We start from the raw sequence: 14,834 nt of genomic DNA on the forward strand, positions 1-14,834 counted from the left end.
GCACACAGACCGACGTCTTAAAAATACACTGATGGTGTGAGAAGGCTGATGGTAATTATTATGCTGGTGATGCCGACCACTGTATGTGGTTAATGTGTTTAAATGCTTCGCTTCGCCCATGCCTATTTATGACTGTGATCTACGATTTATACTTTACATTGTCATTATTAGAATTGTCTTCAGAAATATGCAAACTCTACAAACTCTTTAACTGTCTGTCAGTATACTTTCTGCAAATTGATGTCTATTGTTGCATGCTCTTAAAATACAAAAATGTCAATGGTTATGTTCATTAATCAATAAAACCTGTACTCTTCAAGGATTTACAGATGATAAATATTGGGTTTGTACAGCGTTTATATTTTTTTGGCTCTGACCTAATCACTCCAGTCAATCAAGCACCAGACTCAGCACAGGGAGTGACGATACCAAACAAGTTTATTCTTTTAGCAAGTTTCACACAAAAAGACAATTCAAGCGAGGGTGGGGGTGGACCTTTTAAAATGCTATATGAACAGCAGTGGACACGGCAGCATGTATGTAATTAAATTCCTCCATTTGTACACAGTATGTCTCCTCCAACTTTCAGTAAGATGACTCCTCTGTCTGTGACCTGTAAGACAAACAGGAAGACAAAATCTGTGAAAACGATGGAAAAACAATCCCTCCACACGGACCAGAGATGTTATATTCTGTACATCAATATCTCACACAGGCATCGGTGCTTCCTCGTATAACTGGTGCACTTGCTCATATGCAGTCAAATGGAGCTGGTGAGTGAACACAGGACTGAAATCGCAAAAGAGAGCTGGACACACTCTTAAAGCACTTGCACCATGTGCTTTAGACCTTGTGCCATAGATCTTTTAAAACCCTTCATTAATGGAGTTTTTTCACTTGTCAAGAATATGGTGCAGATGTGTTGGAAACTGCTTCGGTGAGCTCATGGTACAAGTTGATGTGATGCAGTTGCAAGATGTATAAAAACTTGTGGACCTTAGTGTTCCTTGAGTTAAGATTATTTGATTTCCGACTGATTTGTGTAAATGTCATTTGGAAAGCATACAAATAGCTTACCGGTTTGATGAAAAGCGAAAGCACAGATGGAAGGAGGAAAGGTCGAGATTCCTGAGAGAATTAAAGAAACAGCAAATTTAAATATATGTACAAGATAATAATCTACCAGAAAACATCACAACAACTCTAGCAATCCTTGAATCAAAATGAAAATTGTCTAAAAATCCACTGAAGTGATGACAACTTATAAGATATTGGCATCACAATCTACATTAAAGGGCATGCTTTAACTTGGAATCGGTTATTTCTGTACCTTTTTTTGCTGCAGTAAAGCAGTGCCATCACCAACAACAGAACCACCAATACAACAGTCCAAAAGATCCGCAGCACAGTGAGGCCGTGATGGGAGCAATCAGGGGAAGGATGGCAGTCTTCAGGAAGGGATCCAATCCCTGCAAGATGTATGAATTTTTACATTATTTATAAGTATTAAAAACTCATCTGCATTTATGCAAAATTTTTTAATCCACACATCTGTAGGTGGATTGTTAAGAACCTTTTCTATTCATGCAACACCACCAATACAAAGTCAAGGCAAAACAAGGCAAAGTTACATAAAAAAAAAAAAAAAAATCTAAATACCACAAAAACTGTTTTAGGTTTGGCTAAGGTGGAAAAGGTAGTGAAAATAATAAGAGCACGGTCCAGTAAATGCCAAGCATGGCTAAAAATCCAAGTCATGGTGATGCAAGAATGTCACAACAATTGTTTGACTTCAAATCATCCGATGGCTCTGATGTTATTGAGAAATCAACAGCCAAGTCACCAGAATGAAATGTTGGCAATTAATGTTTATGTATTTTTTTTTTTTCATTTAGGTATGAAGAGTTTTCACAGAGCTAGCAGTTTGCATGGAGTGTCCACACTATTATTTGCAACTGATCAGATCCCAGATCTGTGCGACGGTATCAACATAGGCCTAAGTAACTCTGTCTGCTCTCGATCACGATCGTGCTGCGTAGTCACGGAGCAGACAGTTGTTCTGTGTTGCCTTCATACTGCTCTGCTAGTAGCAGCAGGGATTCTGCTCAGCCGCCCTGATACGTTTCTGTCTCTTCAGATCTGAAGTCATCGATATGTGTCATGCTGCGAGGACACAAAAGACACTTGAAATTCATTATAAGCCACCAGAGCCGAACTGAGACCCATCTGTAGAAATCAGATTTGAATGATGGATTAGATCAAATTAGCTAAAATTGCATTTCCTGAGGTCTTTTGTCATCTAGACTTCCTAAAATCAATGTAGATACAATCTGGATTGGCCAAAAGCAAATTCGCTTTGTTCTGATCTCTCACCTATGACGGTCAGCTAGCTCTCTGGTGATTCTCCAGCTCCAGCGATGTTACACTTGTAAAGTCCCTTATTAGACTTGGAAACACTGTAGATGGTCAGCTCTCCTGTAGAGCTGCTCCCAATGTGGAGTCCATCGCTATAGAAATCAGCAGACTTAAGGTTGGACATCTTGTTTCTGCAGGGCAGAGTCGTATCTTCTCCCTCCATCACAGGAACAACGGGACTCTCCAGGAGCACAGACCCAGCTGATCAGCAGGTGGGGGTAAAAAATATTTGTATTTGTTAAAATAAATTTAATACAGTGTTGCTTTCAATTAGAGAAAAAGTAGGTTAGACATAGAAAAGGCAAAATTAATGGTACCATGTAGAAGCAGCCTTCTTAGGCCAACGTCATGCTAACATCCTAACTTCATAGTCTACACTCTAAAACTCTATCATTTACACTTATGTGATATGAGGCACTCTTACATGTTTAAGTATTAAAATATGGGAATCAATAAACCCACAAATCTTCAAATAGCCACATGTCAGACATTATTCAAAACCTTTTTTTTTGTGATTGCTATTGGCTGAACACACCTGTCACTATGATGTTGACAAAGTTGCTTTTCTTTCCTTCAGCTTCACACCAGTATTCTCCGCTGTCCATTGAAAAGGCAGTTGTAATGTTGCAGGGTCCCAATATCTCCCATCCACGATTACATGTTGTATTCATCCCCTTGATCTTCCTCAACACCCTCCAATTGGTCAAATCGTTTGAAAAGCCATCACAGTTTATAAAGACGGAGTCAAATTCAAAGAGCTGCAGTCTGGATGGAACAATTCGAGGAAAAGTTGCATCTGTAACAGAAAGAAAGAAAGAAAGAAAGAGAAGTATTATTTTCTACATAAAATATCTATCATTCTAGATTTTAGCACATAACAGACAGTTAGTGTATTGGTACAGATGTAACTTCAGTCTTAGTTGCAGAGGAAGACAGAAGACTTGGTCCTCTATATATAAAGATACCTCATGACCCTTATAATTGTTTTTCATAAATGGATAAATGATAATGATTAGATATAAACTGGCAAGTTTAGCATCTTTGCACTAAATATGCATTTGTGGGTGACTTGGTATTGTGCATCAAATTAAATCCTCACATATCAACTACAATGTTATATAATAGATGTTAGATTGACTCACCGGCTTTGTGACAACAGCTGCACTGAACTTGTGCAGAGAGCAGCAACAGGTGTACGTTTATCACTGGAGAGACAAGAGACAGACGAGATACTTGTGATTTTCATATAAATTCACATCTGATGGCTACACAAACTTCACACATCATCTGTGTAGAGATACAGATGTCAATACATTAAAAGTCAACAGACAGTCAGTACTCACACAGTCTGATGCAGAGAGCCGGGACCTCCATGTTCGCCTCTGACTGTCTGAGCATCACACTGAATTACGTTTAAGATAGAGCTCAATATAGAGGAGCATTTCCTCTTCCTGTGCATCTTATTTCTGAGGACTGAATGCGTGAGACAGAACAGACAACCTGACCACGCGTTGACATAGAAAACTGACTCACCATGAATGTAGTTGTTCATATGCTTACCATTATACTACGCGTCCTACTGGAGGATACCACGATACGGCACACCAAAGAATTCAGTCCGCATGATGTGTTTACTGACCCCTGACCACTGTTGGGGGTAACGCACTACAAAACTAATGTGTAATAGTAATATATTACTTTAAGCAGTGATAACACATTTCTTGTAGGATTTGCAGTAACATTGCTACAGCTACTAGGTCCGGTAATGTGTTTATCACTGCTGTACCTTTATGGTAATTCTTCTGATGGAGGCGGGCTCAAAGTACTTATCATTTTATTACTGGACTTTGACTGTGCAACCTACTGTCCTTTCTGATTAGAAGACTGTTTGACGCACACAACAGGTATGTACGTTTTGACTGTAATACTTTTGTTTTAGTTCCTTAGTTTAATAAAATGTTACACAACTCTGTGTCTGAAATAGCATATTATAGCCTGTTTGTAGGACAAAAGCCAAGTTGCCTTCATACGCAGAGATTGATCGATTATGACGGTAGTTGCTTAAGAGACAAGACTGTGCAAAAACAGGTAAGGGAAGTTCTTTGTCTTTTTAGTTAAAGAGTAACCGTGGACAAAGGTCACTCAAGGGGCTGTAAGTTTGCATGCTCTTTGCCAACTTCCCCTGACGCTCTGACACACAAAAGAGAGAGACTGGTACATTTTGAGCTGAGGTTAAATCCTTTGTAAAACATGAGTGAATACATACAGAGAAAGGATGACAAAGAACAGGGCATGTCAATGTCCGGACTCAAGTCCACATTCACACTGAATGGTAAGTCACTCTGGACCAAGCCAATGTGCCTCCTGTTATGAAGTTTACAATACATTATGAATTGTAGCATTTTCCATTTTAATTGATAAATAGTTATGACATTGAACACACAGTGTAGCTGGAGTTGGCTTTACAGCGATGACCGAGGTTTTAATGTAGCTTATTTCCCTTATTAATTATCTTTCAATTCTACATGTGCTTATGTGCTTAAAGTACACAAATTGCTGTATGCCTAATGGTTACATTGGCAGTAAAACATCTGTTAAGTTGCATACAGGCGTACCTTACATTGCTGGCAAGGGTCCCCTTTTGGGGCTAATGAAATAATGGTATCCGATTGTTGCATGGGGGGGTATTGGTGGCATTTACGATATAGTATCAGTATTTATACAACCCCAATTGTACTTCCATTAATGGTGTGCGACTGCCAAGGGGGTGGGTTCATAAAAGAAGTCTTGATGCTTTTTCAAACAACATTTTGGTTTACGGTTGATTTGTTTTCATTTCCAGAATTCCAGAATGATTCACCGGAAGAACAGAAAATCCTTAAAACCTCTGCCATGTGACCTCAGTCCTTTGGTTTTGCATCAAACTGTTGTCTTAGTTCTCCTGGCACACTTTTGTATAGGTAAGTTAGACACGAACACAATTATAAAAAACAAGACAAAGAATCTATAGTCATGCTAGCAGCTCTATGAGACTGTTCAGGCACACGGGTGCTTTGTGCTAAAAGCTTCAGCATGCTAATATGTCTTGATTACATTGGTAACATGCTGATGTTTTTTAATGTTTACCACATTTACACTTCAGTTTAGCCTGTTAGCATGCTAACAATTGCTAATTAGCACTTGACTGATGTAGGTATAGTACCTACTGTACCTACACAGTAGGTAGTTTAACCAGCATGTCATTGGTTGGGCATACAGAAAGTTAGACCTGATGACGATGCTAGATGAATGTCCAGAACAAATTTCGTGGTAACTGATCAAAACTTTTTCACAACAACAAAGGAGCTTAAGCAAGAGTTAAAAAGCATATCTATCTTTCTTCAGGTCGCTCTCAAGTGAATGGACAACCTCAGCCAATAGTAGCAATGGCTGGTGATGACGTAATTTTGCCATGTTACCTGGAACCTGCCTTTGATGCTGTTTCCTTGACTGTGGAGTGGGCGAGAGCTGACCTGAACCCCAGGTTTGTCCATGTGAGACGGGAAGGTGTGGAACTCCTGATTGATCAGAATCCATCTTATATCGGGCGAACCTCAGTGCCCATCAACAAACTGAAGTGTGGAGACCTTTCACTGAAACTCTCCAAAGTGAAACTGTCTGATGAGGGAACTTACAGATGCCTTGTCCCCAAACAGGGAACACAATCTGAAGTGAAGCTTGCTGTGGGTAAGTGGGCATATATCAATTCATCCTGTAAAAATAAAAATAACACAACTGACACACTGACACCGCTTCCTTACACCCCTTGACGTCTCATGAAGACACACAAAGTACCTTTTACTGTTTGTGTGCGGCTTGCAAAGCCTTCCTGCGAGAAAGCCATGTGATTAACATCAAAGGGGATTTGGTTAGGTTTAGGCACAAGAACTACGCGATTAGGCTTCGTTGACGTTTGGTTTCACAGTGGACAGGAATTCTGGTTTCAAGGGCAATGGTCCTGTATTGCACACTGCCCTTCCCCGACCTCCACCCCTCATTCTGTATACTACATTGGGTGGAGTAGTTGTGGCTTGTCAAAGGCACACTCGTTAGAGTCAAGCAGAAAAACTACTTGGCTAGATTTCTGAAAAGATTGTTGATATTTGATTTCACATGGGACACGAAATCCCATGTCCTTGGTGAGAGTCCTTTATGCCCAAACTCCACCATATTAGAACTTTGCAGCTCTGTACATCGGCTAGAGCAGTCTAATATTGCCGTGTATGGGTTTACATTGGAGTTACTTTACAGCCAGGTGTGTCTCATGCAGATGCCAAATGGCACTCTGGTAATAAAAATCTAACTTGACTTTTAGCAGTTTAATAGGGGCAATGTGTTGGCTACTTTTGAGTCTGTCTTTTAAAAACGGGTTGCCTGGCAATGGCTGCTGGCCAAGACTTCAGCACATAAACCAGCAAAAAAGAAACAAAAAGGCAAGTAGTCATTTTAACACTTTGGTTTTTAAGTCTCTTTTGGTGGATTCCTTTAACTTTGTACAGATCCAGGCTACCTGTTTCCCCCTGTTTCCAGTCTTTATGCTTTGCTAAGCTAACCAGGTATATTAGTCTTCTCATTTAGTCTCAAATGTAGAACTGATCCTTGTCAACATATTGTTTGAATCATTTTGAATTTTTCATCAACAGGTTTGGCCTCATCACCTGTTCTGAGGCTTTCCAGACTCAGCAGTGAAAGCAGTGGAGTGATGTTAGAGTGTGAGTCTACAGGCTGGTATCCAGAACCTGTGGTGTTCTGGCTGGACGCTGAGGGAAACCTCCTCTCTGCTGGACCTACAGAGACAGTCAGAGGTCCTGATGACCTCTATACTGTCAGCAGCAGAGTGACTGTGGAGAAGAGACACAGCAACAGCTTCACCTGTAGAGTCCAACAGAACCACATCAACCAGACCAGAGAGACACTCATACATGTTCCAGGTAAATAATTATTATCCATGTAATGTTTTATCTATAGTGAAGTTTGGTGTGTTGCAGACAAAATCTTATTTCTTGTGTTTTGTTATTTCAGAAGATTTATTTGTGGTCCCGTCTTGTCCTGTTGGTCGTATCATCATCGTCTCGGTCGTTGGCTTCATCAGTATCCTTGCAGTTGTCCTGGGTGCATTTTTAATACGACGTAAAGAAATCCGTAAGTCACAAATTCAGTTTTCTTAACTTTAAGTAATCCATCGATGAAAGGGAAACAAGGGAATTTTCTACCAAAACTCTATTTTCTCATGTGGACAACAGTTTTTGAAATTGGTCCAGTGTTAACAAGAGGACTGCAATCAACAGCTGCAAAATGGGCAGCAGTGTGATCTTTCAGGGCTTGTGAAAGAAAAACATTTTATTTCTCTGTAAGGACACTTTCTATAATATTGTCCCACACTTACAGTAACAATTTGAGCCTGTCAGTGGCAGAAACAACCATTTTCAGTGGATGTACAACCACCCCGTCAGGTTAGACTGTAGTCTGTTTTGTGGCTGCCCACTGTGGTGTTCTTGCTCAATACCAGACTAATTTAAATAATTGTTGTCCATATCAGTCCCTATTAGGGTTATCATCATTATTCACATCACATTGAGGTCACCATCACATTTCTGTTTTGATTCTAAGTTACATTTCTAGTATACACAACTGAACAAATTGAGGCAAATACAACAGGTTTGATTTTTAATTTCTATATTCTCACAGAGACCACGACAACCCATGATGATAAAACTGAGCTGGGTGAGCTTCAGTCTCGGACGAGGTCAGACAGAGAGAGTTCACAGCTCCTAGCTGAAAAGGTGAAAAAGAACCATATGAACAAAAGCAACGAAAACCTTGATGAAGAGTCAGATAAAAATGAGGTACAACTGACGCAGGTGCTAAAGATTATTGAGACATTAAAGAACCATAAGATGGATCTGAAGAGCCAGAAAGAGAAAGTCTCTGCAATGTTTATGGAGATTTTAGAAAAGAAGAAGATGGTGACAGAGGAAGAGAAGAAGTTGACAGAGGAAGAAAAGAAGAAGAGGAGGAAGAAGGAAGATAAGAAGTTGCTGAAAAATAAAAAAGAGATCAAACTGAGAAGAACTGTAATACGTGATGAAATATTTAAGAACACAGAGGAACTTATGGAGACCACAGAGGGTATGATCATTACAATGGTAGAGATAAGGGTGAGGTTAGAAGAAGACCAGAAACAAGTAAATAAACAACTGAAGGAAGTAAAGAGATTAGAGCCAGTGGCTTAAACTAATTCTCTACATTTAAAGGTGCTACTTGTAAGAAAAATGTATTTTTGAGTCTCACTCCCAACTCGTCAAAAACTGATGCTTAGGATAGCAGCTGACCCATCCTACAATCCTTTTTTATTACAAATAGCTCCTTTAAGTGCATATTTTGTGCTCTCTTAAACTTGATGCTCCAGTATTCTGATGTTGATTTTTTACTGCCGCTGTTTCTGTTTTTACTCCTAGTCTTCTGATAAGCATCTCAGTTTTATAGTATTTCATTATTGTTGGTGTTGCATAGCAGTCATTTTTGATTATATTGTAATATTGTGATCACCAACACTGTTTTCCTCAGTGACAATGTTCAGGGCACTCCTAAACTGAATCTCTCATCAAGTTTTTATTAACTTTTACTAGTCATTGATTATAAATGTCGCATTTATTAACATGCATGTGTGCGGATGAGAAAAGTGAAGTTGGCTTACAACAAATTAATGTATTAATACACATATTAAATTCTGTTCAGACAAATGGCAATCATGTCTTTTCTACAAAATCAGAGAAACGTGGCCATCTTGCAGATTATAGAAACACTTGATTACTTGATTTATTTTCATTCTTGGACTATTTCGGTCATGAATTCACTGTACATAATATAGCCAGTATAAACCCTGTAAAAATGCTTTGCAAAATAATTGGTAATACATTTTCACAATAAGTCACAATTTGCAAACACTGGTTGTTGTAGTGCTAGTTTTCAAATGTTAGATGATGAACATGGTAAGGAATTATACCTGCTTAACATCAGTATGTTACCATTTTCATTTGTCTTAGAGCTGTTAGCATGGCTTTATGTTGGGTTATCTCTCATCTGAGCATCAAAAGCTGGATGTTTTCATACTGCCAATGTAAATACATTTTTAGGGCTTGGTTTCATCATCCATTTTTATTTGATTTGATTTTGATTTGATATAATATTTAATATGATTTAATATGATTTCCACATATAAAGAGCCTTCTTTTTCATTGACAATGTTTCGTCTTTGGAGGGCAGCATTGAGCTATGTCTGCTGACACATGGACATTTACTTAACAAAAAACGTGACATTGTTCGTGTATCTGCATGCTTTTTTTTATTTGACAGACAATGAAAATGCTTATTTTACATTCGTTCAGTATAGATCTGTGACACTGACGTCAGTGGTTGACCACAGCGACTACATTTAAAACCAGCACCAGCGACTCTGTTCTTGTAACTAGCACCTTCAGATGTGTTAACAGACAGTGCAGGTAGAGCCAGGTGGGTTGCCTGTCACACTATAATAAACTGCAGCCTTTCAAAAATAGTCTTGCAACGCTCTCAGATGAAGGCTAATGTTGATCTCAAAGTCTGAGAACCTCGTCAATCTATTTTAAAATGCTTTCAACGGCCATTCTACTTATAACTTCTTTCGTTTTGTAACCATGTTTTTGTACATATATATATATAGTATGTAGTTTGCTGTAAGGTTGCATTTCTTTGTCTGTCTTGCACTCGCTGTTTCTCACCCATCCTTTAGTGGGTGTTTTTGCTGTCAGTAACCTGGAAAACACAGAGTTATAGTAGTCTACTTGGTAGAAATATGAAAATATTAGGTGATATTGCATGCATTGTAACAGTCAGTAACATAATTAGAGATTAATACATCAGTCAAGCTTTTATATAACCATTATTTGTTTTACTATGAAGTGAGATTAATTAAATGTTCATAACTTACCGCTCTCCTTCCTTGTTATTGTGACAGCATATGTTGCATCCTTCATGTGATTGCCTCTTGACTGCCTGTAACAATAAAAATAAAAAATAGTTATATAGTTTTTAGATAGTTATACATTTATCTGTGCCTTCTTTGTATTTCTCTTAATCTCAACTTTTATACTAGTAGTGGTTAATCAAAAAGCATTTGCCAAAGTTGTTCCCCCATCTGGATACAACATACAACTCTAAAATCTATCTATGGGTTTCTCATGTGAATTATGAAAACAACAACAAACAAGTTCCAAGAATATGAAGCAAATAAACATTATGTGTGAAACTATAGTAGAAATAATATAATTTCAAAAAATTACCTCTCTTCTTCTTGGGTTTTCTGACACTAGCGTATGTGGGTATTTGTGGATTAGGTACACTTCCATGTTCCTCCACTGAAAATATAAATATGATTTATTTATGAAATGTGATAAGTATTTAGTAGAATGAAGACATACAGTTATGCATTATGCTGCTTTATTTTGTGTTTATTATGAATTATTCTCCTGTACTGAAGTTGAGATTCGAAGTTGAGTTGAGTGTATAAAGAAAGCTCATCAGGTTGAATGGCTACTTAACTTACTATCTTATCTAAATGTATTTCTGTAATGACAGAAATATACATTGTTACTGCAGTTTAGTGTGCCCTGGCAGAAATAGAAAAATGGGTCAGTATCAGATTATAACGTAACAAAGTTAATGTTATAACAAGATGTTTTTGTAAGTTGTAACCAAAAACTTATCATGTCATTTCAATAAGCCTTTGTTGTTCTAACAATGTTCTATTCATCTTGTCATGAATTGAAACGTTTCACATTATGACATTATTATGACAAATTATATCAATCATGTTGAACAATGTGAAACAACTGACGAAATAGTTTGAGAACAAATGCATGCTTTGGATACAAGACAATAGTATATTAAAGTGAAATATTTCATGTCTCAATAATAACTTATCACCTTATTAAGTGACACATTTATGTTAAAGATAAGTTACTATGTTATAACGTGACATTTTTCACATAGTAATAGTATATTAATGTAACAAAATGTAAATACTTTCTTTAGCAACTATTTGATACTCACCTGTTTCTGATTCTCTTTTTGGCATCTTAAACGAAAAGGATGTCTCTGTAAAACAAAATTAAGAATATTTACATTAATGAAAAAAAGGAAATGGAGTTGGGCTACAAAAACAACAGAGAAGAATGTCGATACGAATGACCTTGCAAAACCCGGATTAGTTTCAGTTTTCCTGGCAATGTTTTGAACATTCTAACTTCCTACATTATCTGCATATGGCAACTAAAGTACGACAAGGTAAGAAAAGATCGTGGTTTTGGCAAACTAGCCAAAGTTAAGATGTTTTTCAGGTTAGACAACAAAAACATTTGGTTAAGGTTAGGGAAATATTGTGGTTATGATTTATGAAAGGACTTCAATTTCACATCTGTAACAACATCTTTACTCGGGCATGAAACCATTTTTAATAGCGTACATGAGTTCTTTTACTTGTGTAAATCTTCATTAAATAACATCTTGTGAAATATTTCTGTGGAAGCTTTTGAAAGTCTAATCAGATGTTGCATGTTATTTATTATTTCAAATTTGAATTTGGAATGAGAACATGTACTTTTCGTGCCTGACTCGGTGAACTTGAAGGGCTGCTACATACTTTGGCAATACTTTGTAATACAGTAGGCACCTAAGGCACATTGATTTGTTGTGTTGATTTAATTTACATTTAACTGAGACATCTACATTCCATTGTGATTTTTAGTTGTAATAGTTGGGCATTGTAAATGTTAACAATTGTATTCTAACATTGTTCATGCCTCAGTCACTCAGTAGGGTGAAACACTTAAATTTAGCTGATCAGCTGTCAGAGAATTACCTCTATTCCTGTGTATTCTGACACTAGTATACATGGACGGTTGTGGCTCAGGAACACTGCAATGCTCATTCACTGAAAAAAAATAAAAGTAACAGAGGTTAGATTCAGTAGTACGAAGACATACATCCATTAAAACAGTATTTTTCTACACATTGTATTATGTTATTTTCTCCTGAGACTTAAATCAGTTCAGTTCAAAGTTCCAAACTTAAATACAAACGTTGAGGCTCGAGACATTGAGGTTAGACTAGACTGTGTAACCTTAATTAGTTTCTGAAATGATGGTAATATACAATATTATACTTATTATTTGATATTTTGATATTTGATAGTTTTTTGTGTGTGTTATTTAAGGTAGCCGTTTGCTACGCAATTTTCATACTTAATATTTCTTCAAATAATATTTTCAGTACCTCTGTGTTTCTGACCCTTAAGCAGTCCCAGCACCAACAGCAGTACAGCCACACATAAAACAGCGAAGACCAGCGTTACCACGATGGAGAGCAGAAGGGAGCCAGGGCGAGAAGGATGAGGAGGAGCCTCATGACTCTCGAGAGATGTCGTGTCTTGAGGTGCAGGAGTAATATATGCTGTCAACACGACGAGAAAAGATGGTTTGACAATATGGAAGTGTTGTACATTAATATAACATTTAAAATGTTAAACATTGTACATGATCAGTCAGTAAGTTTATACATAACCGTCTCCTCAAAGTTATAAAACATTTCTATGACAAAATAGGTCAAGATATGTCCTTCTCCCATAGTTACACTACAGTACTTGTTAGTGTGTCTGGACACTTATTTTAAATTACCATATCTAACCATAAAGTACCTTTAATTAAAGTGCATGAAGCTGTAATCGAAACAGTAACTCACACTTCAGATAAATGTAATGGAGTACGGAATAAAATGGAAATGCTCAAATAAAGTACACTACTTGATTAAATGTACTTGCTTCCACTACTCGTATTCAGTTGTCAGTCCAGACTAAAGTAAATTAACAACTTTTGGATGAATTGCCATGGATGTTGATTCAAACATTCAGGGCCCCTAGGAGATGAATCTTATGACGTTGGTAACCCCCTGATGTTTTTGTCTCGCACCACCACAAGGTTGATGTTTTGGTTGTTACTGAAATGTTTCAAGAACTACAGGATAGATTCCCATTAAATTTGGTACTGACATTCGTGGTCCCCAGAGGATGAATTGCAATAACTGCGATCCCCCCTCTTTAGGTCTCTGAATTTGAGTTGTTGAGGATATTTACCATACAACTCTTAATCACATCTTTGCTTGTCTTCTACCGCCACCCTGACAACATTTTCCCACTACTATCAGTAAAGGTGTAAGAATAGAAGCATTTTTTGTACCATATTTCTGATATTATGGGGTGTAATGAACAGCCTTAAGGATCCACCTGCCATTGATAATTACTGTTGTTTAGCTTCTTATACGTGATTAAAAAAATTAAACACTGGTATGTCTCACCTCCAACAGCCAGCCAGCCCCCTGGTGATTCTTCTCGAGGTCCAGAGATTCTGCACTTGTACAGCCCCTCATCAGACTTGGAAACACTGTGAATGGTCATCTCTCCTGTATATCCAGTCTCACTGAAGTGGCCATCTTTAAAGAAATCAGCTGGGGGGTTGGAGGACGTCGCCCTTTTTCTACAGCGCAGAGTGACAGTCTGTCGTTCCATCACAGGGAGAGCAGGACTCTCCAGGATCACGTCACTGGCTGAACAAGAAAACAAATCAGCAATTAATCATGCAGAATAAGACCACGATCAGTTAGTGAACTTCATCTGAACTGAACCACGAGGGTTCACTTGTTGAGATGAGCTGCGGAGTCACACATGGTGACCAGCCAGGTGACCCCTGTAACATACCAGTGACAGTTATGTTGACAGAGTCAGTCCTCTCTCCATTTCTATTTTCACACCAGTATTCTCCACTGTGCGATACAAAGGCGGGTTTAACCTTCACCGATCCTGTTGATGTCTCATATCGAGCAGTATTTGAGGGAACCTTTGTCATCACTCTCCATTCAGCTGGATCGTGAAACCCCGCACAGTTAATTGAGATCGAGTCATATTCAAAGAACTGCAGTCTGTTTGGATCAATATGAAGAAAAGCTGCATCTGTTAGGGAGATAAGAGGCAGATATCCATCCATAGATAGAATATGGAAAAATCAACTTGAGCATGTTGGTGTATACCATTCAAAGATTAAAGAATTGTTGAAATTTCCTGTTTATGTTCATTCAATCAAATAATAAACCTGGACTCACCAGCTTTGTGATCATAGTAACCACTCTGAGCATTGAACAGCAACAGGACGTTCACCACTGGAGAGACAGAAGAATAGATCAGTGTGTCAGACATACAGTTCATGTCTTTATAGTGTATGTACAGTTACTTTGAGATACACAGAGATAAACAGCCAATCAGCCACTGCAACAAACAACAATTAACACTGCTG

The 14,834-nt window shown here is 37.9% G+C and overlaps 1 protein-coding gene and 1 long non-coding RNA gene across 2 annotated transcripts; both read right to left on the reverse strand.

Moving 5' to 3' along the window:
* Positions 1-553: 553 nt before the first annotated feature.
* LOC311251067 lies at positions 554-1,459 on the reverse strand. The gene is made up of 3 exons (XR_014621349.1): positions 1,331-1,459; positions 1,078-1,128; positions 554-613 (listed from the first exon to the last, which is right to left on the reverse strand). It is a non-coding gene; the product is annotated as an uncharacterized lncRNA (long non-coding RNA).
* An 8,647-nt stretch (positions 1,460-10,106) lies between these two features.
* LOC311251199 (low affinity immunoglobulin gamma Fc region receptor III-A-like) lies at positions 10,107-14,467 on the reverse strand. Its single transcript, XM_084343554.1, has 8 exons — positions 14,243-14,467; positions 13,843-14,091; positions 12,766-12,942; positions 12,353-12,424; positions 11,545-11,589; positions 10,776-10,850; positions 10,424-10,488; positions 10,107-10,248 (listed from the first exon to the last, which is right to left on the reverse strand). Exons 1-7 carry the CDS (start codon positions 14,388-14,390, stop codon positions 10,466-10,468), a joined length of 789 nt encoding a protein of 262 aa, XP_084199680.1. The 5' UTR covers positions 14,391-14,467; the 3' UTR covers positions 10,107-10,248; positions 10,424-10,465.
* Between the last annotated feature and the right edge of the window lie 367 nt (positions 14,468-14,834).

This window comes from Pagrus pagrus, assembly GCF_965226575.1.
Source record: "Pagrus pagrus genome assembly, chromosome: 22".
NCBI classification, from domain to species: domain Eukaryota; kingdom Metazoa; phylum Chordata; class Actinopteri; order Spariformes; family Sparidae; genus Pagrus; species Pagrus pagrus.

Excerpts from the sequence above, each read along its gene's own strand:
- LOC311251199 (XM_084343554.1), bottom strand. The coding sequence starts at position 14,390 with ATGACAAAGGTTCCCTCAAATACTGCTCGATATGAGACATCAACAGGA. Across the intron at positions 12,425-12,765 it reads TAAGGGTCAGAAACACAGAG|TGAATGAGCATTGCAGTGTT; the intron begins GTACTGAAAATA and ends ATTTTTTTTCAG. Across the intron at positions 10,851-11,544 it reads AAAAAGAGAATCAGAAACAG|TGGAGGAACATGGAAGTGTA; the intron begins GTGAGTATCAAA and ends TTATATTTTCAG.